Below are 27,794 nucleotides of genomic sequence, written 5' to 3'. Positions count from 1 at the left end.
ATTTTTAGTGAGGGGAAGGGAGTGAGAAAGAGAGGGAGAGAAACATCAGTGTGTGGTTGCCTCTTGCATGTGCCATACTGGGGACCTGGCCGGCAACCCAGGCATGTGCCCCAACTGAGAATCGAACCAGTGACCCTTTGGTTTGCAGGTTGGCGCTCAGTCTCCTGAGCCACAGCAGCCAGGGCCAGATCAGTGTTTTCTTGCAGTTTTCACCGTTTATAAGAAATAGCTAAATGGGTACATTCTTGAAGGCCCTTCTGATGCATTTGCTCTGCTCTTTGTAGGTTCACTGCCGCGGCTGTCCCTGCTGCTGCTAACAGCTCCCAGGGCACACCCCCGATGCTGCTGTTCCCCGCCTCCAAGCCAGCTGCTTCTGGACCTCTCAGCCACCCCACGCCCCTGGCAGCACCGTCCAGCTCCATGGCCTCGAAGTCCCAGACCGCTCCTTCAGCGTCAGGTGTGGTTTTAAGCAGACTACTTCAGAGCTCAGTCCTGAATTCTCAGATTACTTGTTGTTTTTAATCCTCACCCTAGGGTCTTTTAAAATCAGTTTTTTAGAGAGAGAGGAAGGGAGAGAGAGAGAGAAATAACCATGTGAGTGACAGGCACCCATGGTCAGCCTCCTGTACACACCCTGCCCGAGGATCGGACCCACCTCCTTCTGGTGTACGGGACAATGTTCCAACCAACTGAGCCACCTGTCCAGGGCGTGTGTTTAGTTTTCTCAAAAAAGTCCCCCAGCTGATTCTAATGCACAAGAGGGTGAGGCTTGCGGGAGAGGCTTCCAGGAGGGTCCAAAGACCCTGTGAGTTCGCACAAGGTGGTGGGGATTATTGTCCTCACTTGATGGTTTTCAAACTGTCCCCAGTCCCCAGGCAGGCCTTGGGAGCCTCTGGGAATAGGGATGGGCTGAAGGACAGGCCTCCTTTGCTGCCCACATGACCTCTTTTACTGCCCCCTGACCAGAGACACTGGTTCTGTCTGCTGCACGAAAGGCTGTCACATCTGCAAGCGCAGCGTGCATTTCAGCTGTGTCGAAACAGAGGCCAGCAAAGGTCCTGAAAGGGGCTGGTTAGTGAGAAGCTTTTCTTAATTAGAGGAAAGGGCCTTTGTGGCGGGAGGAGCGGCGGGAGTAGCTTCTGTCTGTCCTAACTGGCGTCTTACTCCTGCAGGGCGAGCTGCTCACAGCAGTCCAGGTCCGGCGCCCTCAGTGGGACAGAAGTCACCTAGGATAACCCCTCCCGGGGCAAAGTCAGGCTGCCCCCAGGTGCGTTTAGCCTCTGCTTCCAGTCCTGTGCTTATTAATTTACTGCCCCAAATGGGCACGTGTATAAAGGGGGATTTTGTGTTTCAGAATTTACATTTTTGAAATAGTACTTGGGACGATGTGACAGGAAATACATGAGTTTTGAGTATTTGTAACGTGTGCCCATAAAAGCCATTTATCCCCACTCCAGAGTCTCTGCGTCACTGTCCCTGCTGGCCCCTGGGCCCAGCACGCTGTGCTGTCTCTGTTGGATTCTCCTGACACTTGCAAATCCTGTGGCATCTGACTCGTTTCTCGTATTGTCAGAGTCATCAAGGAATCCGTCTAGTGCCCTCTGTCCTTACCACCTCAGCTTATTCTGTCTAACAGTTACTGACATACAGTACACGTGGGGAGACAATGCACACGCCCCAGGGATGTGCCATCAGTGAGACACACCATGGCAGCCAACACCGAGGTGGAGAAATGGAGCGCGACCAGGACCCAGAATTCCCCTCGTGTGTGTTCTTCTGGTCTCGCCAGACGGGACTCAAGCTATCATGGTTTCTCACGGCGTAGCTTAGTTTTTAGCCTGTTTGTACCTCCTGGAAGTGGGGTCTCACGGTACGTGTTCTTTTAACTGGCTGCTTCGCTCCACGGTGTTTGTGTGAGTTTTATCCATATCATATTGGGTGACAGTACTACCCATGTTCCTTCCACCCTTGATAGATGCTTGAGTGGTTTCCAGGTTTAAGTTACTGTGAGTCGCGTTGCTAGTTGCTAAGTGAGCAAGCGTGTGCATTTCTGTTGAGTGGATACCTGAGAGTGGAATTGCTGGGTCACTGAATATGCGTTTATTCCCCTTTAGTGAGGTCCCAGGAGTATATGGGAGTTCAGCTATTCCACATCCTCACCAGCCTTGGTATTTTTCATCTTTTATTGTTGATTGTATTTCCCCGATGACCAGTAAATTGGAGCTTTTTCCGTGTGACTACTGGCCATGTCAGCATCTCTCATGGGTGTCCGTCCAGTGTTTACCCCCTTTCCCGTTAGGTCTCCAGCCTTCCTCTTACTGATCTGGAAGAGGCAGCTCCTTGTTGGACACGCACACACGCGCGCGTACATGGGGAGTGCGCTCTCCGTCTGCGAATCGCCTCTTCTCTTCGTGGTTTCTTTTGATGACTATAGGCTCTTAATTTTAACGTAGCTCAATGTATCAACTTTTCTTTTACGCTTAGTGCTTTTTTTCTGATTCCGTAAAGTTTTATTTTCAAAACGTACAGCTGTTGTTTGTGCATCTTCACCAACAGCTGGGGCATCCCCCTGTGGGGGTTTGATAAGTGTTTTGGGTTCTGTTTTAGAAATCACTTCCTGTTCCAAGGTCAAAAAGATGTTCTCCTAAGGTTTTACTTTTCAAGTGCAGTTTACATTCAGTACTATTTTGTATCAGTTTCAGGTGTACAGCACAGTGGTTAGTCAGTCATACGTGATAAAGTATTTCCCTCCTATGTCTTTCTAAGAGTTTTATTATCTTACTTTTCATATTTAGATCTGCATTCTATCACCTCAGTCTATTTTTATGGTTGAACTTAAAGATAATTTTGTATCAGTTTCCCACTTGATTATTTGCGTATCCTCAGACTAGGAGTCATGTCTTTTCCTTCGGTCTCTCCTCCAACCAACGCCCTTCCCGCCCTCAGCACGCAGTGTGGGTGCGCAGCCAGTACGCGGTTTCCAGGTCTGGCTTTTGACATGATGTGTGACACGTGGTATTTGTTAAGTAACTGTGTGCCGTTCTAATGAATGCTTGTACGTTCTAAGAAACTCTGTATGCTAATTGCTGTAGGTATCAAGTAATTGAAAGGTCATCTCAAATTATAACATCTCTGAAGCAGAGTTCTTGATGTCTGCCTCTCCAGGACCTATTCCTTTCCTAGTGTTCACACCTCGGGAAGCAGCACAGCCAGGCGTTCGCTCCAGCCCAGAGCCCCTCCCAGGCCGTCCCGGCAAGCCGCCTCAGCTCTGCGCCGACGTGGTGTACGGCATAATCCACGTCTCGGATCCCCCTGCTAACGTCATATTTCAGGCCATTATTGTCTCTCCCTCTAGCAAGCAGGATCTTTTAAAATCATAAAGTAGTTTAAACTCTCCTAAAACTTCACTAGCAGCTTTCCAACACACTCAGAATAAAATCCAAACTCCTCAGCGCAGCCGCGTGTGATCGGGCCCCACCTGCTGCCAGCTCCCTCCGTGCCCGCCATGTGCCCACAGTTACTTTCTCTCTTCGCCTCGAGCATGCCAGGGTCTCTCACGCCTCAGCTGCTTTGCGCTTGCTCTTCTCACTACCCAGAAGGCGGTTCCCCGCATCTTCCCGCAGCTTTCTCCTCACTTCAGATGGCAGTTCAGAGGCAGCGCTTAGGGAGGGCCGTCTGGGCCATCTCATCTTGAGTGGCCCCTTTTATTCTCTTTGTATGTTCCTGCTTGCTTTTTCATGTCACTTGATCACCAGCGGGAACTTATCTGAGGTGTTTCTTTTTATTATTTGCCTTTTCCCCAGTAGAAAGTAAGTTCCACGAGCATGGGGACCTCATGTCTCCAGTTCACCTCTCCCCGCACTGCCTAAACACGCCCTATACCAAGTGGACACCCAGTAAATTCGGGTTCAAAAGACTGCGTGACTGAATGGTGACTGTGTTATGACAGTGACACTCCCTGTGACCGGCATTGGACCCACTGCTTCAAGAAGGCATAACTTGGGGTATTGGATGCATTTTTAACCCTCTTGCCTTCCATTTCAGGCAAAGTCACTTCCGCCTCCTGTTACCGAAAAGCAGGGACATCAGTGGAAAGAGTCAGATCCTGTGATGGTTGGAATTGGTGAGGAGGTGAGTCTTCTCCTGCAGGTTTTCTCGAGACGTAGCCCTGACGGGGGCTTGACGGGCTCTGAGTGTGTAGGGTTGTTTTTTGTTTTGTTTTGTTTTTAATTCTCGCCTGAGGAAGTGTTCACTGATTTTGGAAAGAGAGGAAGGAGGAGAGGGAAAGAGAGAGAAAAATCAATATGAAAGAAACATCGGTCGATTGCCTCACACACGTGCCCCAGCTGGGGATCGAACCCTCCACTTAGGTGTGTGTCCTGACTGGAAATCAAACCCATGACCGTTTTGTTGTATGGGACGATGCTGCCACCAACCGAGCCACCGGCCAGGGCTCCCACATGACTCCTGTTCCGGCATTGAACCTTGGTGTGGCCCAGGAGTCTGTGCCGTTAGCGAGCTCAGTAGCAGTGACACGCTACCGCTCTGCCACTCAGACTGAGGAGTCTCCTTGTGTGTGGCTTCTGCAGATCACGCACTTTCAGAAGGAGCTGGAAGACCTGAAAGCTCGAACTTCAAAAGCCTGTTTCCAAGTGGGTACATCCGAGGAGATGAAGATGCTGCGAACAGAAGCAGATGACTTGCACGCCTTTCTTTCGGAGATCAAAGAGACCACAGAGGTTTGTGTCTGTCGGTAGCCTTCCAGAGCCGAAGCGCACTGCCGCCGGTTGTGCTCCTGGCTCTGCGGGTGCACCCTTTTCCCCAAGGACTGCCAGGGTTGTTTCCTGCGGTGTGCGTGGTTCCCGCAGGAGTGCCTGGGGTCAGATCTTGCCTTTAGCACTCAATAAATTAGGTGACTTCGGGCAAGTCAGTCTAGCTACTGTTTTAGTTTTCTCATGGAAAATGGAACAATAAGTTTCCACCCCATTGACAAATACAAGGTACTCCGTAAATGTTGAACATCATTAGTTTTGGCGTATTTGAAAATTTGCTTTTATAGTAAATTGTTAGGTTAGAGTAAAGTCTTAGGTTTAAAGAAAAAAGCAGACACTTAAGACCATATATAGTGTAAGAATACCAAACAGTTGTTGTTAATAGTATTATTTATCACATTGCTGTTATTACCACTCACACTGTGCCAGGCACTGTGCTGACCCCTTTACTTGTATTGGCTCCTCTGCTCCTCACAACTGTCCTATGTGGTGGGTACTTGACTGGCTCTCAGTGTGCAGTTGTACATTGTTCCTAGTTTGCAAGCCTGGAAACTGAGGCTGAGAGGCCACGTGCTGTGCCAGAGCCACCCAGTTGCTGAGCGCTCGCCCCAGGATCCCCGCTCAGACCGCCAGGCTCCCGGCTGTGGTTCAGAGGCCACGCGGGACAGAGGAGGGTTCTCCAGGCGTGAGCGGTGATTGTCTTCAGTTTGTGGAGCTTCGGCTGCTGTCAGTACTGTTCTCACTCTCTGAGCTTCCGATCACTGGAAATGTTGTTTAATGAGGAAGAAAAACAATGTTTTTAAAAGGAATATTGGTAGACTAAAAAGAGACAAAAAAATTAAAAAATAACAAGAAAAAAATAAAAATGAACATTGGTATCTTTCTCTTCAAGCAGTGAAGTTCTTATTTTTGCATGACTGTTAACTGTATTCAGATGTTCATTATGTTAACTATTCAAGAAGCACCACTTTGGTATCAATGCATCCTTTTCTAGTCTTTGCATGGAGATATAAGCGCCCTGAAGACAACTCTGCTGGAGGGCTTTGCTGGAGTTGAAGAAGCCAGAGAGCAAAACGAGAGAAACCGTGACTCCGGGTACCTACATTTGCTCTATAAGAGACCCCTGGACCCCAAGAGTGAAGCTCAGCTCCAGGTAGGGGGTCCAGCCCAAGTGTGCAGTTAACAAGCTCCTGGGCTGTTCTCCTGTTCCAGGCATGGGTTTGGGCGGCCGCCTTATGCGTTGCTTGTTTCATGTGAATAATTTACCTCCTTCCCGTAGACTTCCATAACTGTCACAGAGAAAACGGTGCTTTCCCACGGAGTGCTTTTTGGATTAAATAGAAATAGAATTCTTCATTAAACCTTAAGCTTGGTAGAAAGTATGCTGTTGAAAAAGATTCATTTAGAAACCAAATCATGAATAATAATTATTAAAGTAGCAACTATCCATTTAGCACCAGGAACTCTGCTCGGCGTTTTTTACACATTAGTTATAGTCTTTAAAACCAACTGCTCTGTCCGAAGAGTTTCTGACCCCGTTATACCGATAAGGACGGTGAGCCTCATGGGGTAAGGAGCTTGCCGGGGTAACGGTGGCGGTAGGAGTGGGGCTGGAGTCGAGACCGCCGCCGGCCCAGGTCATCCCCTGTGCCCATTTAGCCGCGCCGCGTGTCTCGTGGTTCATCAGTCTTGTCTTCCATCTTCATGAAATCTGGGTTTGTTCCCGTCTTTCCATTTATTCCAAATTTGCGACACAAGCTCTGGTGGAGGTCATCTCCCACTCGCTTGCATTCGCCTGGACTCCCCATGGGGACGGGGCCCGGGGGGCAGTGCTCTTCATCCTCACCCAGGGGTCGAGGGTCTGTGAGTATGCAGAGTCCCCTCCTGTCCAGAAAACCCACCACCCTTCTCGGCCCACGCCTGATAGCCTGGTGGACAAGGACACTGAAGGAGATAGTTCCTCCTCCCAGGAAAGCTGAGGAACCCCTGCAGGTCCCCCAGCCCTGGTGGTATTCCTAGGTGCTTCCTCCGCTGTGGAGGTTAACTTGCTCAGCAGGGGAGGCCAGCGCCGGTCTGCTCGTCGGTTTACAGCCTTGCGTTGCACCTGGTTACACTTCCTTCTGACTGCCTTTTCACTTCTGGCTCTGTGTCCAGACTCGGAGAAAAGCATGCTGCTTCTGGGTGATCTCCCCGTTCAAAAGGCAGTCACTTTCTTCTTTCACAGTGCTAAGCGGACCATAGTAGCTAGCATTTGTTGAGTGCATGTCATGTACGAAAGGAAGATACCGGAAGTACTTAAGTCTCACCACTAATAGATGCTGGACCCTTGCGCCTGGACGGTCTGACTCAGAGCCGATGCCCTTAACCCCGTCGCTACCATGTGCAGGCCCTGCAGCTGCGCGTGTGGTGGGACAGATGAACACACGGGTGCAGCCGTGCAGCATGCTGCTGTGGGGCGGCAGGCGAGGGCGCAGCTGCGCCACAGAAAAGAGGTGGCGGTGACAAGGCTGAAAAGAACAGTTGTTCTTTCTCATGGTTGAAGTCGGGAGAGCATCCAGGAGAAATAGCATCAGCAACTGTGCAGAAGTCTGATTGCGTTTGAGAGTTCAAAGGACGGGCCTTCCTGTAGTCAAGTAAGGGTTGAGATCAGTATTTGGTGCTAACCAGCCTTGCTCTCTTTAAACGATGTTTTCCCTTTTTCAGTTGGGGCGTGTACCCTTTTCCCAGAGTGACTGTAAAAATACACTTAAACACAGTAAGGTCTTTGTCCGGGTGCAGAGAGCTTCCCCAGTGTAAACGCTTTGTCTTCGTTTGTGTACATATTTAACGGACTGCTTCACCTTTGTCGTTCATTTTTGAGAGTCAAATTGTATTGCCATGGAGGTTAACACTGGACCAAAATTCAAAGAAAATTATTGCGGGCTTAAAATAAGTTCATAGGTAAGAATTTTAATAATGAAAAATTCAATTTCTAGTGCTGATACTATTCTTTGTTTTGGAGAAGAAATGAGTTTTTCTCAGTTGACGAGATGACATCTGCGTTCTGTGTTATGAATAGATAGGATCAGAATTATTTTCAGCACTGTTTTGTAGGGTAATTTTGTCTGTAGCACAGTCAGTGTCATGAGTGGGAGAGCAAAGCTAAGTGGGTGCCCTGTCAGAGCACAGCGTGCAGTGGAAAATTCCTAGACCACGCTGAGATACTTTAGAGGAGCTGAAAAGTGAGAACTAAGCCAGAGCATCTGTTCCCTGGAGGCCCTGGGCCGGCCCGCTCGTTCTGTTCCTATTTCTCTACCCCCCCCACACACACACACCCTCAGAAGGTTGTGTTTCTGGTTTTCATGTGGATTATAATGTTCTGACGATTATACTAAAGCCTAGCGTGTTTTCTTTGTTCATTATGGTTCTCAATATAAAAACAATTCAGAATTATTTTGGCTGTTTTGATACAGCTTCCCCCAAGGTCCTGGAAATCTGAGTCAACTTTGTATTTTTCGTGTAGGAAATTCGGCGCCTTCATCAGTATGTGAAGTTTGCAGTCCAGGACGTGAATGACGTTCTCGACCTGGAGTGGGACCAGCACCTGGAACAAAAGAGAAGACAAAAGTGAGCAAGCTCTCGTCCCCACAGGTGGCAGGAGGCAGCTCCACGTCCTGTCCAAAGATGATTTAGCAGCGTTGATAAAAAACCCCAAAATGTTCGTTCTCGTTGACCCAGTCTTTCTGCTTCTGGGTATTTGTTCCACAGAAGTAATAGCGGTGCTCCCAACAATTTACATAAAATAATTTATATTACAGCGCAGCTTATGAAATGAAAATCGGATTGAACCTCATTATCCAAAAGTTAGAGGACTGGCTTAGTAAGTCTGGTCACATCTTTTCCTTAATCCCGACACAACCATGGGCCATTGCGTCCTTAAAAACAAAATTGTGTTGAACATAGTTTTTATGTTACACGGAATGTGCTACAAGATGCGTACCGATGCCACTGCTACTAGCTACAGTCTGTGCAACGGGGAGACACAAAACACGGGCGATCCCAAAGTGCAGGTCTGAGCACAGAAAAGAGGCGGGGGTGACCCTGTCAAACACTCATGGCACAGCTGCGAGGTGAGGCTAAGAGGGGTTTCTCCTTCCTGCTTTTTTCTGTATTCCAAGTTTTCTCCTGCAGGAGACATTGCTGACTAGTGTGCTCGTTAGCAGGACAGGAGGAGTGCTGTCAGAGGTACGGCAGAAGGAATAGAGGGCAGGGTGTTGTGGGAGTGTGCAGGTGCCTACGAAAAATGCAGAAAGCAGATCTGCCTGCAGAATGCTCAGTCTCTGAAACACCTGCACTTGGTGAATGCGATTGGCTCTGTAAGGAAACAAGCCAAGAAGTGATCTGCTTGCTTGTTTATAAAGCTTTGGGATCACAGAACTTGGAAGTGGGGCGACCCGAGTGTGATGTCAGGGGAGCTCCAGAGTGTGTGCCCTGTTCGGTGAGCAGAACTTAGCACATCACGCTGCACCACGTGGAGAAAGGCTCTGGGCCCCAGCCAAAGACTCTCAGCTTGGAACTAGGGTTGGGGGCGAGGGGTGAGCGCTGATCCCTCAGACACGGGTTGGGGAGAGTTCCTCTGCCTGTGTCCTGGAGCACCTGTCCCGTTGGACACTTGGGCCCCACTAGAGATTTCCCAGTTCACCCACCCTAGTTCTGAATTCATGTTCAGCCACATGGGAGAGGTGGCTTGACCTGGCAGCGTGTCCGTTCTGCCCTGCTTGACAGTTAGATTTCTCTTTGCTGTCTTAAAAGTTGGACTTTTTAAAAAATGCATCATGAAAACGCAGAAGCCCAGCTTTATTTCCTCGTGACAGTTCCGTGCATTTACTACATAATACGCTTTTCTTAGTTCCCTTTATGCAGAGTTCAGATTCTTAAATCGGTACAATTTTCTTGCATTTCTGTTTGAGGTTTTTCTCTTAGTGCTACTTTGTACCTGCTTGAATGTATCTTGAACTACCTGTCACCCCGAAGAAAGGTGACGGTCCCTGTCTTGTTTTAGTCCTTCGGGTGGGTGACGCCCTGCTGCCAGATGGTGTGCGGTTTCTCGGCAGCACTGTGAAGAGGTGACTGACTCCCACAGACTCTCAGTGAACCCTGGGCTGCTGCTTTTTATTGAACATTATTTATACAGAGAAAAGCACACGTGTCCTAAGTATGTAGCTGAGTGAGTCTGTCCTCTGTTGCAGACTGGTCTCTGGCTCTTCTCTACCCCGAAGCCTCTGTGGGGTTTTGCCTGATTATGCCTGCAGGCCTGGCCTTCCCTCATCACCTTTCATCCCCATTAGGCTTTCATCCCCTTGTCCTGTTCTAGTAATTTCTGGATGCTTTTTTTCCACTAGTGGTTCTGTTTCATTCTTTTCACTTCCCCCCCGCCCCCCCGGGGGAGGTTTCTCTACTCAAATCGCTCACAGTGAGTTCTTTTCTCATTGCTGTCAGCAGGCGTCTGCTTGTGCCAGAGCGGGAGACGCTGTTTAACACCTTGGCCAACAACCGGGAGATCATCAACCAGCAGAAGAAGAGGCTGAACCAGCTGGTGGACGGCCTCCAGCAGCTGAGGCTTTATAACCATACTCCCCAATGGAGCCTTCCCTCGGATGTCTCCTCCCAGAGCAGCACGCACAGGTGTGCACTCAGTGAATGTGGCCAAACAAGTGTGCATTGGGGAATAGGTGCAGTCATCCTAACGCGATTCACGTGTGGGTGTGAAAGGACTCTGCTGTCTGACACCTGTGTGACCCTGGTTAGGTTCCTCATCCTCTCTGACCCTTTGTTCCTTTGCCTTTTTTTATTTTTAGAAAGAGGGGAAAGGAGGGAGAGAGACATCCGTCGGTTGCCTCTCACTCGCCCCCACCTGGGGACCTGACCCGCAAGGCCAGTTGTGCCCTAACCAGGAATAGGACCCTTCGGGCTGGTGCTCAGTCCAGTGAGCCACACCTGTTCCTTTGATTAAAAAATGGGGATAACAGCCTTGGCTGGTGTGGTTCAGTGGATTGAGGGCCGGCCTGCAAACTGAAAGGTTACTGGTTCAATTCCCAAGTCAGGGCACACGCCTGGTTGTGGGCCAGGTCCCCAGTTGGGGGCGTGTGAGAGGCAATTGATGGATGTCTCTTGCACATCTGTGTTTCTCTCCCTCTCTTTCTCCCTCCATTCCCCTCTTTCTAAAAATAAATTTTTAAAATCTTTTTTAAAAATAGGGATAACCATACATGCTTCATGGGATTGTTGGAGAGTTTTAGAGTAAGTCTAGAAATCTCTTAGTGTGTGTGATGGAACAGGTGCTCGGTAGATGACAGCAGACACTCGTAATAGTATCATTTTACCGGAAATTAACTGATAGCATTAGGTCGACTTGTCTCAAAGCTTAGATTTGTCATTTTGCTTGAGTGTGGAAACTTCCAGACCCTAGCCATTAGACAGGTTGTCCTAGAAGCTCCCGAGGTGGTTTTGTGCTTCCGCCTGTAGCCCAGATGTGTGCATTTTAGTCCCAGTTCTGCTGAAGCGCTGTTGGCGTGTTTGCCATGCAGGTAGTGTTAACGTGGAGGTCGCCGTGTCTTTGGGGTAGATTACGTCGGTGGGTCGGCTTGCCCGTTTCTGTGGGAGGGACACTCTCTTTTCCTGCATTTGTATTCAGGACATGTGCCCGCCAGCCCTCGGGTTTCCTGGGCGTAGCTGGTTTGTAGGTAACACTGGCCAATTTCAGTTTTGACAGTGACCTGGAAAGCCTACGCAATGCTTTATTAAAAACCACCATCGAATCCCACACCAAACCCTTGCCAAAGGTACCAGGTAAGTGCATTCTTCCCTGCCCTTTAACTTTGGTTTCTTTCATCTGCTGACCGGATTTTAAGCATTTATGGGTTCGTGGATTTCTTGCAGCTAAACTGTCCCCTGTGAAACAGGCACAACTGAGAAACTTCCTGGCCAAGAGGAAGACCCCACCAGTGAGATCCACTGCTCCAGGTAAAGGGCGCCGGTCCTGAATTTCTCGGCGTGAACCACACAGCACACAGCGTGGGTGGGAGTGCTCTGTGTGCGCCTCTGTGTTCTCCCTCGGGTTCTCGGTGGGAGAAAACGTCCCAGAACCGGAGTGGGAAGCTGCTGGTGCACCTCAGCCAAGCGGCTTGTGTCGTTGCGGTGCTTTCAGGGCACGGGTCCTGCGGTCCCGGCTTGTTTGGCAGTGAGTGACTCCCGAGGTTCTGGGGTTGCTGAGCGGGCTCCACGGAGCAGCACCACTGCTTTGGGAGCTCTACTTTTCTGAGTTGCGGGGTGGGAGTGAGATGGTGTTTGAAAAAAGGCTTCTTTTTTTAAAGGAGGTAGACGGTAGAAAAACCCAACTGATTAAAAAATGAATTCCATATAACTAATGGAAAAACGTGGTTTTGCCAGTAAAAAACTAGATAACTACTCCAACTTTCTTCTTTACAGCGTGTGTCATGTACAACTTCCAGCAGACCGTGGCTTTGCCTCAGTGCCCATATCTGCGCCTTTCTCCTTCTAACTTTGTTTTGAGTTGGAATTGTTTTCTTTATACCAACGACAAATTCTTTTTGGTAATTAAAATAGCAGAAGAAATTTAATTTAATCTTACTGTACCATAATTTATTTATTTTTCTGTACTCACGTAAAGCTCAATTAAGTTAGCTAAGTAATAGTCACAGACAAGTGAAATTTTTAAATAACTTTTTCCATTATCTAAAGAGTATCTTCTCTTGGTAGATAATTGGAAAACATGGAAGAATTTTAAAAAGAATAAAAACTACTCTTACCCATCAACCAAAACATGTCATCAGTATGTCATTTTGGTTTACTCTTAAACTTTTTTCTTTGCATACGTAAATTTAATTTTTGAAAATGAGGTTGAGACTATTAATTTATAGCTTCGTATTCTTATTTTTTGAGTTAGGAACTTGCAAGCTTTACTATAAAATAGAAAACGACGAGTGTCGGCTAGGCTGTGGGCAAGTCGGAGCCCTAGCGTTCTGTTTGTGGGGAAGTAAAACAGTGCGGCACTGTGGACAGCAGCTGGCGGCTGCTCAAAAAAGTAGAGCTGCCGCAGGCTCCAGCCAACAGGCGAGAGCAGGGACACAAACAGAGGTCCTGTGCGCTCAGGGTCACGGCCGCGTCATTCGCAGTGGCTGAAGGCAAAAGCAGGCCGGACACCCGCCGCCCGGTAAACAAAGAGGCAGAGTGGGGTGTGCACATGTCCTAACCAGGAGGAGATTCTGACACACGCTGCACCAGGGGTGAGACTGAGGGTGCAGCGCTGGGGAATAAGCAGTCACAGAGAGGCAGCTCCCGCGTGAGTCTGCCTGCGGGGAGGGACCCCGAGTCGTCAAATCCATATGCACAGCAAGCAGAGTGGTCACAGGCAGGGGCCGGGGGAAGAGCAGTGGTACCAGAGCGGGGCCGAGTTTCTGTCGTTCCGGATGAAGAGGGCTCGGGATGCGGGAGGCGGGCGGCGGTGGCCCGGCACCGCAGGTGTACGGGGCACCAGTGGGTACACACTCAGAAACCGTCACGATGGTACGCTCACGTTATGTGTGTCCTACCACAATGAAAAATCGGGGGGAATTTTTAAAAATTAAAACAATTTCATGAGCCTTTTTCTGCCTTCTGTTTTTAAATATTCTTTGAACACGTGTCTTGTGATGATTGCACAATATTTTCCTGTGTCAGAAGGCCATGATTTACTTATCTAATCCCTGTCGTTAAGTGTTAATATTATTGCCAAGATTTTCCCCGGGAATTTTTGTTCACAAATCTTTAACCACATCTCTGAATGTGTCTTTATCATGGATTCCTTAGAAGTGAGATTTACGTAATTTAATCGCTCATTCGGCAAGTACGATTGCTCACGTGGTTCCAAACTGGTAAATAAGGGAAAGCCGGCCTCCGACCACATGAAAGTTTTTGTTAAGAGGGGAATACCGACCGACATGAAGGAGGTAACACGGTGCAGGGATGCGCAGTGTAAAGAGTGACTCAGCGTGTTAACAGCTCTGCCCTGTCACAGCTGTGAGCTGTAACACACAAAGCGTACGAATGACGAATGTCCGTCCGTGTGGCCCCTGCCTAGGCTGAGAAACAGAACTTTGTCGTTGCCGACTCCCTCCGCCCCCTGTTGCGCACCCCCAGTCTTCCTGCTCCCCAAAGGAACTGCCATACGATGTATGACAGTATACCTTTACTTCTGTTTTTTCTTTTGACATTTAAAATTTTTATTATTTTGATCATTTTTAAACCCCCAGCCGCTAGAATAGTGCAGTGCGTGCCCTTTTACCCGCACCCTTGTCTCCCGGACCGTTCGCCACAGTTGAAACAGTTTCTTCACTTTTGCCCTCCAGCCCATGCGTGCGCACTGTTGTTTGTTCTGATGGACTGTTGGAAAGTAAGCTGCAAACAGGACCCCTCGACTCCTGAACGTTCTGGCATGTGCCCTTTAAGAGCAGTCATAGCAACTGTCAGATCAGATTTAGTGATCAGATTTAGGGAATCCGACCTTAGGAGAGCACTGCTGTCTGGTGTGCAGTCCTTCCTCACGGTTTGCCCGCCTCCCCCTTATGTCCTGCATAGCCGCTGTTTTTTAAAAACCTATGATTCAGGCCCAGATTGTCCATTGGCTGTTTCTCTGCCGACAGTGAAAATTATCACTTTTGGACTGCTTTGTTACTGACTTGAGTTTCGTTTTGGGCTTCGTAGCCAGCCTGTCTCGGTCAGCCTTCCTGTCTCAGAGATACTACGAAGACTTGGATGAAGCCAGCTCAACGTCCTCCATCTCCCAGTCTTTGGAGAGTGAAGACGCACAGACCCCCTGTAAAGACGACGACGCGGGAGCCCAGGTCCCTCGGCACGCCCCCGTGGTTCGCACCCCGTCCATCCAGCCCAGCCTCTTGTCCCAGGCGGCAGCTCCTTTCGCTAAAGCCCACCTGAGTCACGGTTCACCTGGTGTGTTGGGGACTTCAGGTAAGGAAACTCCTTCTTCCCCATTAGGTTTGCACTTAGGAAGGAACCATAACTGGGTGTCATACTATCACACCAGCAACTTGTTGGTTCCAGCCCATTCCTGCTGATAATCCGGTATTTTGAAGACTAATTCAGAAGAAACGCATTCCCCTTGGAGGAAGTCAGTAGGACGTCGTGAAGAAGCCTGGAGGTTCACAGCGTCACAGCTTTGCTGTTGAGTCCAGCTTGTGTTTTTTAAACAGGTCTTTTCAGGAGTGACGGGAGGAGCTGTTTGCCTCTGTGTAGAGCAGGCCCGCTCTCGTGCCAGCAAGTCTGAGCCCCTTTCCTCCCCCATTGTAGCCGTGCACTGCCTCAGCCCACCAGCTTGTGCTCGTGGGTGCCATCACCCCTGTAGTTCAGGGTGCCAGGGCTTTGCGGCGAAGTGGGTTCTGGCAGAGACAATGAACATGGGACAGTGGGACGGGGAGATTGTGTGAGGGGAGCAGGGGATCAATCGAGTGGGCCTGTGTCGGCACAAAGGTCAAGTCTCGATCAGTGTCAGCGGGAATGGTCGTGTAAAGCAGTGGTTTCACCCAGGGAGCCACATGAATTTCTGAGTGATGCAGTACCTGACTGTTTAGTCAGGGGCAGGGACCTCTTCTCCCGTAGATTGTCACATAAAACTGTGACAACGGCCAACACAACAATAGCCATCCACGTGAATGAATGAATCAAAATGATGCCTATTTTGTTGGTCCGAAAATCCATTTTTTGGTGTGCTGCAGAATTTTAGTAATTAGGTTATGTGTGCAGGAGATGATAAGGGGGGAAATTGCTGATGTAGGGTACTTTAGTTACCCTGCTAAAGTGGGTGGGCAGGCAGATGGCATGTGGCATCTTTGAAAGACATGGGTGCCAGCCTGTCTATTACTGGTGCTTTTTTTTTTTTTTTAAGAGGGAGAGAAACATCAATTGGTTGGTTGTGAAAGATACATCAATTGGTTGCCTCTCGCAGGCCCCCAACTGGAGACCCGGCCTGCAACCCAGGCATGTGCCCTGACTGGGAATTGAACTGGCGACCTTTTGGTTCACAGGCTGGCACTCAGTCCACTGAGCCACACCAATCAGGCCTATTACTGGTACTTTTCTATGTTCATGCTTAAGGATAATTTCCCTGAAACCTAACACGGAGAATTGACCATTTTAACCTGTGTTTTCCTCTTCTCTGACCCATTCTCTCATTGAATCTTTCTGTTTCCTTCAGTGTCCACGTCTGCTAGCAAAATTCTTTCTCAAGGGGCTGATAGCACAATGCTCGCAACCAAAACCGTGAAGCACGGTGCACCAGGTCCTTCCCACACCATCCCAGCCCCCCAGGCGGCCGCCGCAGCAGCGCTGAGACGGCAGATGGCCAGCCAAGCGCCAGGTGAGAGCTGGAGCCCCTCCCCACTTGTGCAGAGGCTGGGTATGAGCTGTGTGTGTCACAGGCCAGGGTAGCAGGTGCCAACGAGCACCTGGCTCTCTGCTGCCATTTCGAAGAGAAGACTGCTGTGACAGCCCTCTGTCCCTTCTGGAGAAAGAGTTTCAAGAAAGCAGAAACCAGACCTGAAACTGTTTCCTTTTAAGGGGAGGTATCAGGTCTGCCACATTTAGATAAGGAGGAAATCTGGTGTTTTGATGACCTTGTTAATCCCTACATTTGAATGTCTGCTTTATGCCCAAAATTAATCTTTGCAGTTTGATCACCTAGTAACCTTCAGATTGTCTCATGGTGCCGGGAGGGTCTCCACGGCCCCTGGAGGTGGGTATTAGAGGGCCCAGTTTGCTTCAGAGTGATGTGTGGTTCAGAGGCACGAAGGTCACCTGGCCAACCAGAAGCAAAACCCAGCCTCAGACCCTGGGTCTTTCCACTGCAACACAGCTGCTTCTTAAGGTGGAAGGTGTGGCCTTTACAGGTGGGAACTCTGTTGGGCACTTGCATTCTGTCACTGGTGTGTGGCTCTCCAGACTGTCTGCAGCAGAGCCTCTGGGCAGTCGGCCTCAAGGACCTTGGATACCACCGGTGCCGATTGTGCAGGCCGATGCCCTCTCCCGCCCCTCCCCGCAGCAGTCAGCGCTGTTGGCGGAAGAAGTCAGGAATGCTGCCAAAAAACTTTAATTTATTTTTATTACTATTTTTAGCATATGATGGTCACTTATTGAACTATCATTAAAACATCACTACTGCTACAGTTGGCAGCAATTTGCATTTTCTCTCAGATGGTAGCAGTTTTCAAAGAAAAAGACTACACTTACAAAGTCATGTAAACTTCAAGGCTACTTTAGAGCGGAGATAATACTATTTTAGCTTTGTGACTTTAACAAAGTCCTTTAATATTTTTTAAGATTTTTATTTTATTTTATTTTATTTTATTTTATTTATTTTTAGAGAGAGAGGAGAGGAAGGAGAAAGAGAGGACAGAAACATCATTGTGTGGTTGCCTCTTGCACACCCCCCTACTAGGGACCTGGCCTGCAACCCAGGCGTGAGCCCTAACCGATAGATAATCAAACCGGCGACCTTTGGTTCGCAGGCCAGCGCTTAATCCACTGAGCCACACCAGCCAGGGTCTTTAATTTTAAAAAGATACCCAGTTCCCTATTCTTTTCCTCTTAATTTGTTCCCTACGTAGTTTGTTTATACCAATGCAATGGAACCGATGGAACCGTAGTTCTGACTCCATTAGGCTAATTTCCAAAGGGACCCTTCACACACATCAGCGGCCTTCCTGTTGCTGCGCCCCAGGGCAGAGAGGGTCATTCTCAGGGCACGTGGGTGTGCCTGTGAGCGTGCAGGCGTGCAGACCCCCTGCAGTCAGAAAGGGAGCAAGTGTGATGCATGTGGCTCCTTTCATCTTGACCTTCACCGCAAAGCAGCACTTCCTTCCATTAGAACCACTCAGTTACAAATTGCTCTTTATTATGATACCGGGGATAGAAGAAAAGGGAGGGGGAAGGCATTATGAGAATTTCCTGTCAAAGGCTTGACCACCCTGCCCCTCTCATCTGTCCTAGGGACCATAAGTAGTGCATTGCACAAAGTCTTGTGACATGTGCATAACATAACTTGGACTTTTTTTATCTTTATTGCAAAAAAATCTTAAAATGCGCAGGACACCCCCACAACAAAGGATTATCCAGCCCCAAAATGTCAATAGTGCCACGGTTGAGAAACTGCTGTAAGTCAGGTGTTTTTGTTGTAGCTGAATAAAATTACTTTTCACTTTTATCACTGCTTAGAATACATGTCAATTTGGACAGTTTTTTTTTTTTTTAAGACTAAAAAGTTTGATTTAGACAAAAAAGAATTACTATTATACAGTGGTAAAAGATTTCTAAGAAAATTGCAAATACTAAAACCTTTATCAAGGCATCTAAAACGGATAGGAGCCCTGGCTGGTGTGGCTCAGTGGATTGAGCACTGTCCTGCAAACTGAGAGGTTGCCGGTTTGATTCCTGGTCAGGGCACATGCCTGGAGAGCAGGCCAGGTCCCCAGTCGGGGGCATGCAAGAGGCAACCCATCAGCGTATCTCTTGCACATGGTGTTTTTCTCCCTCTTGTTCTCCCTCCCTTCTCTCTTTCTAAAAATAAATAAATAAAATATTTTTAAAAATAAATAAAAACAGATATGAAAGAGCACAAACAAGATAACTGCAAGGTACCTTTGAACCTTCTGAGAGAATAGAAAGAATGCTTTGATGTTTCCTTTAAATGTTACTTGGCGTTGTGCTGAACAGGCTCAAAATCACACTGGTAGAGTCGATTATTTATAAACTGAAAATCTGCCAGGATTTATGGTCATTCCACTGTCAGCAGGAGGTGGTGTGATCTCTTTTATCATTGGGAAGCAAAAATTTCTAAGGCGCAGGCACCTTTGCATGCGAAAGACGAAGTCTGTGCAGTCGGAGGCCAGAGGTCCTGGGTGCCTCTCTGAAGGAGGGAGGGAGAGCGAGCCACCACCGATCCACCTGCTACCCAGGCTGCAGCTTTCAGGTTTGTCAAGTATGTAGTCAGAAGGGATCCGAGAGCTCTGCTCAGGCCTTCCTAATAGTTCATTATAAAACGCCAGGTTTGGGAACACAGTGTCAGATTGTAAGGCACAGAAAAGGAGATGCGAAAGCTGACAAGCCCGAGACGGGTAAGCAAGTGTCAGAAGAATCCCGGTTGCCCATCCTCAAATGCAGCCTCTCGGCCTCCCTCCCGTTCTCGTCCAGGCCCCACTTCCCAGGCTTTGTGCATCCTGTCGGTCTCAGCCGGGAGCTCCTGTGGAGGAGACACTGTGTGTTAGACAGCTTTTGTGTTCCCAGCACCAACGGTCTGGCAGGACAAAGCCGGTGTGAAGGAACAGTTGAATGAATGAGTGGGTGGGTGGAGAAATCCTTAGCCGGAATGCCGCTCATCCTCTAGCTCTTTCTGCCCTTTTCCAAGATGAGCCAACAGTGTGGCTGGTGATCTCAGCTCTGCTCTGTGGAACCTGGCCAGGGAATTCCTTTTCCCTAAACTAGGACATGTGACTCAGTTGTGCGAAGCCTTGTGTCCTAGTCTTTGTGAATGGAGGCGGCCAGGTGTTCACTGGCCTCAGTGCCTCGGAACTGCCTGGAGCGGGTTTCCTTTCCCCAGTGAGATTGCGTCCTGCTTGGGCTAGTGTCCGACTGCCCACGCATGGCCAGGCTTTTTGGTCTCTCACTGCAATGGATGTGCCTGTCTGTTCTCTCTTTTAATAGCTGTAAGCACGTTGACCGAATCAACTTTGAAGACTGTCCCTCAAGTGGTAAATGTGCAGGAACTGAAGAATAACCCTGCACCCGCCTCTGCAGCGATGGGGTATGTTCTGCCTTTGCCGTGTGTGTCTGCGGCGAATTATTCTGTAATAGTGGGGGCTGCCTGCAGGGGGCAGCGTTGCTGCTGGCACAGGGCCTCTGTTTTCCCTGCCGAGCCTCCGGGTATGGGGGGCGGGCAGCTCATCTTGGGTACACGATTGGGCTTCCAGGAGACCGACCTCTTCAACTTGCCACTGGCAGTTGCCTCATAAACCTTCAGAGTCTGTGTTGCCCAGCGTGCTGTTTGCCATGTACAAGTCTACGTGGGGTACACAGTAGGGTCCTTAAGTCAGGTGTAGGCCTTGATTTTTTTTTAATGCTGTGGAGGTTCCAGAGTGGATGCCTCAGTTCTAGTGCAGACGATTGATTCTGAAGACTCGGTGGAGATCTGGAGACTGACAGTCTCCCCTTCATTTCCTCTCTCCAGGCATCGCTGTTCTCACATCTTTTACCTTTTGTATGAAAAACAAAACAAAACAAACACAGCCTTTCAAAAGGCAGAATCTCTGTTTGGAGACATCCAGCCTCTCCTCTGTGCCGTGTTTGAGGGCTGGACTGTTGCTACCACAGCTGCTTCTCTTCAGAATGTGAGGCCCTGGCTCCCCGCACAGCTCCGGCAGCGTGTGCCCTCTTAAGTCCAGCCCAGCCTCCCATGTGGCATAGGGAAGAGTCGAGGGACATTTCCTTAGGTGGAACGTAGGGATCGTGGTGACCAGTGTCCTTCGGACATTAGTGTCTGGTGCCTGTGGTTAGTCCAGCGGCAACAAGAATACCCCAGACCCATGTTTTTCCCACATCGTGCCCACGCTCGCCCTCACCCCGGGTCTGCCCCCTCGTCTGGTCTGGCTTTACTGAGTGGCCCTGCTTCCCTGGCCCACTGGCCTCTCGTTTTCCCACGGTGGCCCTTTTATCAACACTGCCTGTTCCAGGGGTTTCTTAGCTACCTCAGGGCTGTGCTGACAGACAAAACCAAGCCTACCTGCGCCCGTATCTTACAGTGACCTTGAAGCTTTGCCATGCTGTTCAGGCCAAGGTGGTGTTTGTGGTTGTTGCGAACTTCCCATGGGAAAAATCTATGCATTAGAGTTTGGGAATTGTAGCCAGACTCCTAGTATAGGGACGGCACAGGCAAGCCACGGAAGGGCAGAGTGTTACGTGGGAGGGGAATCCAGCCTAACGGTGCAGTGAGTGTGGTCTGGTATCTCTGGGACATTTTAGCCACTAGCCATGGAGCAGTGTCTCTTGGTGTTTTCACTTCACCTTTTCTCAGTCTTTGTTTCCCTCAAGGGGCTCGTCTCAGCTGATCTCTGGTGCGGGCTGTGTTAGAGCAGCAGCTCTGCGTTCCCCTTTTTTCTCACTTCAGAAAAGTAGACACGAGAGTTAAAAAGGAATCTGGAAGAAACCTTCCCTTCCTTTCCCTATGCAGTGAGGGCTCTGGTACAGTTATTTAACTTGGGTGCCCAGCGTGGTGCATGGAGTTGGTTCATTTTTAACAGCCATTTACCAACTAACGATAAAGGTGAATTCTAAGCATAATCAGTCAGCGGACATTGGTGTTTGCTGCCTCCCCCAAAGGAAAGCTTCAGAGGGAAATACATCCACTATAAAATTACTTAGTTTCAGATTCTGTTAAACCGTAGTTTCCTAAGTGTCTTTTAAGTACTTTATTTTGCATTTTACTTTTTCTGAGTAGTATCTTATAGAAGATTTACTGTAAGATGAGCTTACGTATTTCTGCCGTCGGTCTGTCTCAAGTTCTTTGGCTTCACCCGTGACACTTGCTCACTGACCACCCTGCTGTGAGGGAGAGGGTGTGTCTGGAGCAAACCTCAGGCACTGGGCTCAGCCGAGTCTTCCAGGGCCTCTGCTGTGAGCAAGATGCTGCCCCACGGTCAAGGACACAGCAGTGAGTAAGTCACGCCAGTCCCTTCTTTCCTGGTGCTTACATTTTAGCAAGAAGACAGACCCTGAACTACCAGCCATGCAAAGTCACTTGACTGCAGTGTGGCGAGTTCAGTGAAGGGGCGGAGCCAGCTGCTAAGGCAGGTGGAGTCTGGGGCTGGAGACAGGAGACTGGCAAGGAAACGATATTTTAGCTGGAAGTGAAACAGTGGCCGCAAGAACTGGGATCAGCAAGGTTTTTCTCAAAGTGCCATATAGTAACTGTTTCAGGCTTGCAGGACAACCCAACTCTGCCATTGTAGTCTGAATGCACCCACAGACAATGTGTAACTGAATGGGCATGGCTGTGTTACAGTAAAACTGTATTCATAAGAAAGCAGGCAGCGGACCGTGGTCTGAGTTGGCCAGCCCCTGACCTAGACGGTGTCGTCTCAGTAAACATTCTCTGCGCACTGCAGAAGATCCTGCGTTCTGTCTTGGTTGGAGTGTTCTGTAAATGTCACTGAAGTTGAGGTGGCTGATGGTGGTGTCCAGGTCTTCCGTGTGACTTGTCCCGTCAGTTATTGGAGAGTGCTGTGAGCAGTTCTGACCCTCCTGATCCCTGGTGAGACGATTCGCTCTGAAGTCTACTTTCTCCTGGACAGGGCGGGGCAGAGGGAGGGTTGGAGTTGTGAGCGCGCGAGACCGAGGATGTTCTTGTGTTATTTGTTAATTATTCTACTGTTTCCACAGAGCTACTGCAAACCTGTTTTTGCCCCACCGTGTATAAACGGAGCCAGTCCAGCTCCCTTTGTTTAGTGCTGCAGTGTATCTTTTCTGTGCTTGTATTTCGAACCTTTCCCCTTTTCATTGGCTTGTAATGCTGTGGTAAAGGGTGTATAGTGTGGATCGGGAGCTCATCACAGTCTGTCTTCGGGTGATAGGACAGTACTAGAATGTAGCAAGAATCCCGCGACAGTGCTATTCTGTTCCCTCCGTGCTGCATCCGCACTCTCGCTGTTGCATGGTTTACGTCGACCCGCCTTGTCATAAACCCCATTGTTATAAATTGTTGATTGCCTTTTAAACAGATTTACATCAGAAAAACCTCTTTTGGTTACCCACGCAGTTACTCGTGTTATGCATGCATTTACTTGGTCCCAGGTTTCCTTCTGGTGTGGTTCTCCTGCTTAAAGGACGACCTTGAACGTCCCCTGAGGCATAGATCTGCATTCCATCAGGTTTCGTGTGCCTGCCGAAATCTTTATTTCTCCGCTTGAAAGATGGTTTCACCACATAAAGAATTCTAGGTTGACCGTTTTTTCTTTCACTGACTTAAAGGTGTTGCCCCACTTTAAAATAAAAACTGTACTAACGACCATAATCTTTAAAAATCTTTCATCCTTTTATTTTTCTTATTACAAATGTTCCTTGTAGATATGTATAAAAAGCAGTTTGAAAGAACAAAATTAAAATCACCTTTATTCTCATCACAAATGTTTAACCACTATTTAGATGTTAATTCATCTTTATTCTATGAAAATTTAATTTTTTTAAGTAAAATTAGAAAACGTGCTGCTTTGTATTTTTGTTTTTCAGCTTAATCATAAAACTTAATAACATTTTTTACATCATTATGGATTCTTTTTAGCAGAATCCTGTTTTTATATTTAATATACGTGATTGGAGGGATTTGTCATCAGACATTCGTGCAGGGAACGCATTTGATTTTGCAGACTGTTACGTGGTGTTTTGGACACAGCAGTTGACGGCTGCAATCTCCATGGACATGAAAACGTTGTTTTTAACGAACTGAGTGACATTTAGCTTTTTCCCTCCTCCACTGACTGACACTTGGGGGTGCCCCTCTTGTTGTTACCAACAACGCCGGAATAAGTCGTTTCACATGCGCCTCAGTGGCATGCTTGCAGCTCTGTGTTGAGTAAGTTCTCAGGTGTGGGGCTCCTGGTCAAAGGCGACGTCCACTGTGGACGTGTGTGTGGACGTATCTGTAGTTTCCATCACTGGTGCCAGATTTCAGTAACGGCCGTCACGTGTCCTCCCATAAGCACCGTGCGGCAGTCTGGTTTTCCGCGCCTTCACCAGGGTCTCCAACCTGCTGCTGAACTGCGGTCTTACCGTCAGTCTGACGGGTGACAGATGCCCTGGCAGCTTTGTCTTCAGTATCTTCTGTTACTTTCTTTCTTTTGCTCTCCTGATTGTGTTTGTTTGTTTGTTTCTGTAGTTGCTCTTGGTAAGTAGTCCTGTCTCCTTACTTGCCTCACCTTTAAATTATTACCAAAAAGTTCATAATTCATGAACTAGTTAAGTTCAGTAGCTTTCACGGTGTAGATCCACTGTGTCAAATGTGACTGTATAAAAGGACATATCTCATAATGATTAAGATTTACCAGCATAAAACATAACCAGGTAGGTATCTTGTTTTTGAAGCCCTTTAAAATGTTGAAATGGGTAAAAGAATGAGTTGTCGGCCCCTTTCACAGCATTATATGAATATTTACCTTTTTAAAAGATTTTATTTATTCTTAGAGAGATGGGAAGGGAAACCAGGGCTCCTCCGTGCTCAAGGCAGGGTTTGGGACAGGTGCGTTGTGACATTTTTTCATGTCTATCGCTTTGGACGTTTTCACCTGTAATAGCTGGTTGACATCAGTCAAAGTGGTCTGGGCGCCAGAGAGCCTGGAGGACTCCGAATCTGTCGGAACTGTTCCTCTCCGAGAACTTGACTCCACTGCTCTAGTCTCTGGTGACTCCGCCGCCGTTCCCCAGCGTTGCTCTGGCTTTGCCATGTGTCATTTGTCGAGTCATGCAGTACATGCATGTCAACAGGAAGCTGCTACAGAGCTGCCTTCCTTGTGGTGCTTTGTTTTCAGTCGCAGGTCAGAGCATGTCCGCCAGTGAGTTTCCGGTCCCTCGGGTCCGCATTGCTAGAAACGTAGGGTGCAGTCATCCCCAGATGTGATGATTCCGAATTTTGACTTGCCCCCTTCTCTTGAACATTTCTAGCTGTTGACTGCCTTTGTGCTGGTTCGTGAACGTACAGTGTTTGAATGTGTTATTTGGGGAGAGGACTGGTCGTCTCGGTTTGTTCTTGGATCGTGGTGGATCTGCCTCGGTTGGCTCTCTGCCACGCAGCGTTTCTCTGCTGGGCTGCCACATGGCCCAGTGTGTAGGTCCCGGGAACCCTAACTTTGTGTGTTTGGGGACTTAGGATACCCAAGAAATTTATAGCATTATCACAGGTAAATGGAACAATAATTACACTCAGTCTTGTTTCATGCATGATTTAATATACCATCATGTTATAACTAAATTTTAGGTGCAAAACTTGTCCCAAAATTGGATAACTTGCTGCTTTTGTTTTTACTTCTACTTTCCTTTTTGCTTTCCTGTGAGTTCGCATGGAAGATTTTCATTTCCTTATGATTCTCGTGAGCTCAGGCCATTTCTCTGCTCAGGGACTTCCCAGTCCCAGCAGCCTCGCTCACACGTTCCTCCTCTCTGCTGGAGATGCGGCGAGGGCGAGCGCCTTGCCCGTGTGCCTGCTTGGTAGCATATCTCGGGATGAGGAAAGCGTTTCCCAAAAGAGACATGTGTTTACAGCTTCTTCAGTCTTCAGTAGAAAAATAAAGGGGGTTTTGTTTCATTGAAAATAACTCCATTTTTCTTCTCTCTCAATCTAATAACATTGGTTTGGGAAGGTTCTGTGTTATTCCAACAGAACCTGGAGGTGCTTATAAGATTATTGTTTTTGTTTTTTTCCTATGAGGCACAGACTTGTTTTTGTCTTTCCTCTCCCAAGATAATATTTTTATGAAAAAACATTAACCCCCCTGATTTTAGGAAGGGTTTCGAAAACTAAAACAAGATCCTGTAGCTACTACTGCTGTTCCAGTCAAAGTAGCTCAGGGCTGAGGACAGATAAATCGACCGGAGGAATTGCTCCCAGGAGCCACCAGTAGAGCTTTCATCGGTGGTCGCATTAATCTGGTGACTTTCTTCCCTCACGTTAGCACTTGAATGCTGATTGAAATAATAGCTTTCTGCATATCATGTTCAGGGCTGACGAGAGATGGCGAGAGCTCTTTCTGCAGACAGTGGCTGACTTTCCCCTTGATAGCAGAGGCGCAGGTGGGGCGTGGGGCCAGCGGTGCGTGCGAACCTCTCGCGTGCGGCCTGCTGCGCTCTAGGCTGTGGGGGATGGTCCTGAGAGAGGCTGGGCGCTCTGAGTAATTCCGCAGAGCCACGTGCAGCAGAGGATCCTGTGCATCCCGTAGGTCCCGTGAACGTGTTCTCAGGCTTGGAAACAGAATCAGAATTTCCTCACGTGGTCGGGAACTGGGGGTAGGGTGTGGGGCCGGGTGGGGGAGGGCTCACTCTCCAGGTAAGAGAGAGACCTTCAGACAGATTAGCACTTTTCTTTAGGGTTGCAGGAAGAAAATAAGGGTTAAGGCTACTGCTTTGACTTTTATGTTAAAGACCTAAATTCATTTAAAGAATGGGTTTTTTTTTTAAGATTTTATTTATTTTTAGAGAGAGGGGAAGGGAGGGGGAGAAACATCAGTGTGAGGTTGTTGCCTCTCACACACCCCCACTTGGGAGCAGCCCTGCAACCCAGGCATGTTCCCTGACTGGGAATTGAACCGGCAACCCTTTGGTTCTCAGGCCAGCACTCAGTCCACTGAGCCACACCAGCCAGGGCCAAAGAATGTATTCTTCAATCTGAAAACTGTCAAATGACTCTGGTTACCGTCCAGACATCTATATTCCACCTCAAATTGGTATTTGTTGGACGAAAGGTTGGCTCCAGGACTGACTGTGTTTCTCTTGAGTGTGTGCTTTATGCTTTTCAGATCTTCAGGGTCCTGCTCTGCAGCCAGAACCCCTCACCCCGTGCTGACCCCGCTGGCCACTAATAACCAAGCTAAGCAGGTAAGTTCCTGACTTTTTGCCTTGTTAACGGTCATGCAGTATAACTTAATCCTGTTTCAGTCCTCACTTTGTTTTAAATGAGCTGTAAGTGTGACAGAGACCTGTGATGCTTTTCCCATGGTTTACGCCAGTCTTGACGTACAGCAGGCTGGTCTGGACCTCCCATCGTCTTCACAGGCTGCCTGACGTTCTGCATGTGGTCGTCCTGGGTCACTGTTCTGATACCTCATCTTCACATGGGGTATCTGGAGCTGCAGTTACTTTCTGCTCAACCCACACAACAGCCACATGCAGCAGGCTGACGGGTGTTGAGATGCATCTCCCTAATGGAGAAGCCGAGGCTCGGGTGACGCGTGCAGGCACCCACGCTCAGTGAGTGGCACACAGAGCCGGCCCAAGCCTCTGGCTGCTTCCCGTCCATGCCCGTTTCATCGCCCCGTCCAGTGTCCAAGTCTGGAGGGCGGTCCTCCCGCTTTCCTCTGCGGTCCATCTGCCAGAGCTCGCACATCCCTGATGCTTGTTGTGTCTGCTTTCGGGCTCCTGCCTCATAAACACTGACCCCCCCCCCAAACACTGGTCATGTTGTCAGCACTTAAGTTGCAGCGGCCGGCGGACAGGAGACCGCACCATCTCAGAAACCTTGCCGCTCTTACATCACTCTCTGAGAAGCGTGGCCTTAGGTTGGGGTTGAGACTGAGCATTGGGACTGGCCTATTAGGCCACTCCTTATTAGGGAGTCCTCAGTCACGGCTCCCTCTGTTCCTTACTTTGCTGTGGTTTCAAATGGCATTTAAGCATTTAGCATCAGGTCATTCTTCTGGAAGTTTCCATATTCACCTTGGTGGACACAGGATAAGGGGTCAGTTGCAACAAACAAAAGTAAAGAAACATTGACTGAAGGTGGAGAAGTCGAAGCGTTTGCTTTTTCAGGTAGTTATAAATTTATTGAGGACCAAAACTCATTTCACTCATGCACTGCTCTGTGTATGTGTCTACCCGATAATATCCCAGTGCCTTTGGTGTGCAGAGCGCTGCGTGGGGCGAGTCAGGCAGGGCCCTGCCTTGCTGGCACTTGCAGAATGAAATCCCAGTCTCGATGCAATCCTAGGCTTATCAGAAACTACGTTGTCATTTTACATGTCCGTTATCCCAAGGATGTTCGTGGTCTCCCACACACGCTTCGCTTGTGCTCTCTTGTAGGGGCCGCTGGCAAACCCCCTCAGGCTGTCTGGGCCCACGTCTGCCTCTGGTCAGTGGTCATCTGGCGATAAAGCTTCAGGTCAGTTTGCATTTCTGCTGGAGAGACAGTGAAGGTGTAGAGAGAGAAGCCCCACCATAGACTAG

General features: G+C 48.6%; 1 protein-coding gene across 2 annotated transcripts in view; it reads left to right on the top strand.

Moving 5' to 3' along the window:
• NUP214 (nucleoporin 214) overlaps nucleotides 1–27,794 on the top strand; it is an 81,985-nt gene that overhangs the window by 22,177 nt on the left and 32,014 nt on the right. The window contains exons 13-26 of one of the 2 annotated variants that reach the window (XM_045196696.3): nucleotides 285–457; nucleotides 1,173–1,267; nucleotides 4,045–4,131; nucleotides 4,590–4,739; nucleotides 5,767–5,925; nucleotides 8,275–8,378; nucleotides 10,251–10,436; nucleotides 11,515–11,600; nucleotides 11,691–11,774; nucleotides 14,514–14,777; nucleotides 16,021–16,182; nucleotides 19,521–19,620; nucleotides 26,372–26,450; nucleotides 27,651–27,729. In XM_045196696.3, coding sequence (XP_045052631.2) covers nucleotides 285–457; nucleotides 1,173–1,267; nucleotides 4,045–4,131; nucleotides 4,590–4,739; nucleotides 5,767–5,925; nucleotides 8,275–8,378; nucleotides 10,251–10,436; nucleotides 11,515–11,600; nucleotides 11,691–11,774; nucleotides 14,514–14,777; nucleotides 16,021–16,182; nucleotides 19,521–19,620; nucleotides 26,372–26,450; nucleotides 27,651–27,729 — 1,808 coding nt within the window. The remainder of the gene's footprint in view (nucleotides 1–284; nucleotides 458–1,172; nucleotides 1,268–4,044; nucleotides 4,132–4,589; nucleotides 4,740–5,766; nucleotides 5,926–8,274; nucleotides 8,379–10,250; nucleotides 10,437–11,514; nucleotides 11,601–11,690; nucleotides 11,775–14,513; nucleotides 14,778–16,020; nucleotides 16,183–19,520; nucleotides 19,621–26,371; nucleotides 26,451–27,650; nucleotides 27,730–27,794) is intronic. The other variant, XM_024562058.4, reaches the window with a different exon arrangement.

The sequence above is a fragment of the Desmodus rotundus genome, chromosome 1, assembly GCF_022682495.2.
Source record: "Desmodus rotundus isolate HL8 chromosome 1, HLdesRot8A.1, whole genome shotgun sequence".
Classification (NCBI taxonomy): domain Eukaryota; kingdom Metazoa; phylum Chordata; class Mammalia; order Chiroptera; family Phyllostomidae; genus Desmodus; species Desmodus rotundus.
The sequence above is the reverse complement of the archived record's forward strand: the minus strand, read 5'-3'. Positions and strand labels throughout refer to the sequence as shown.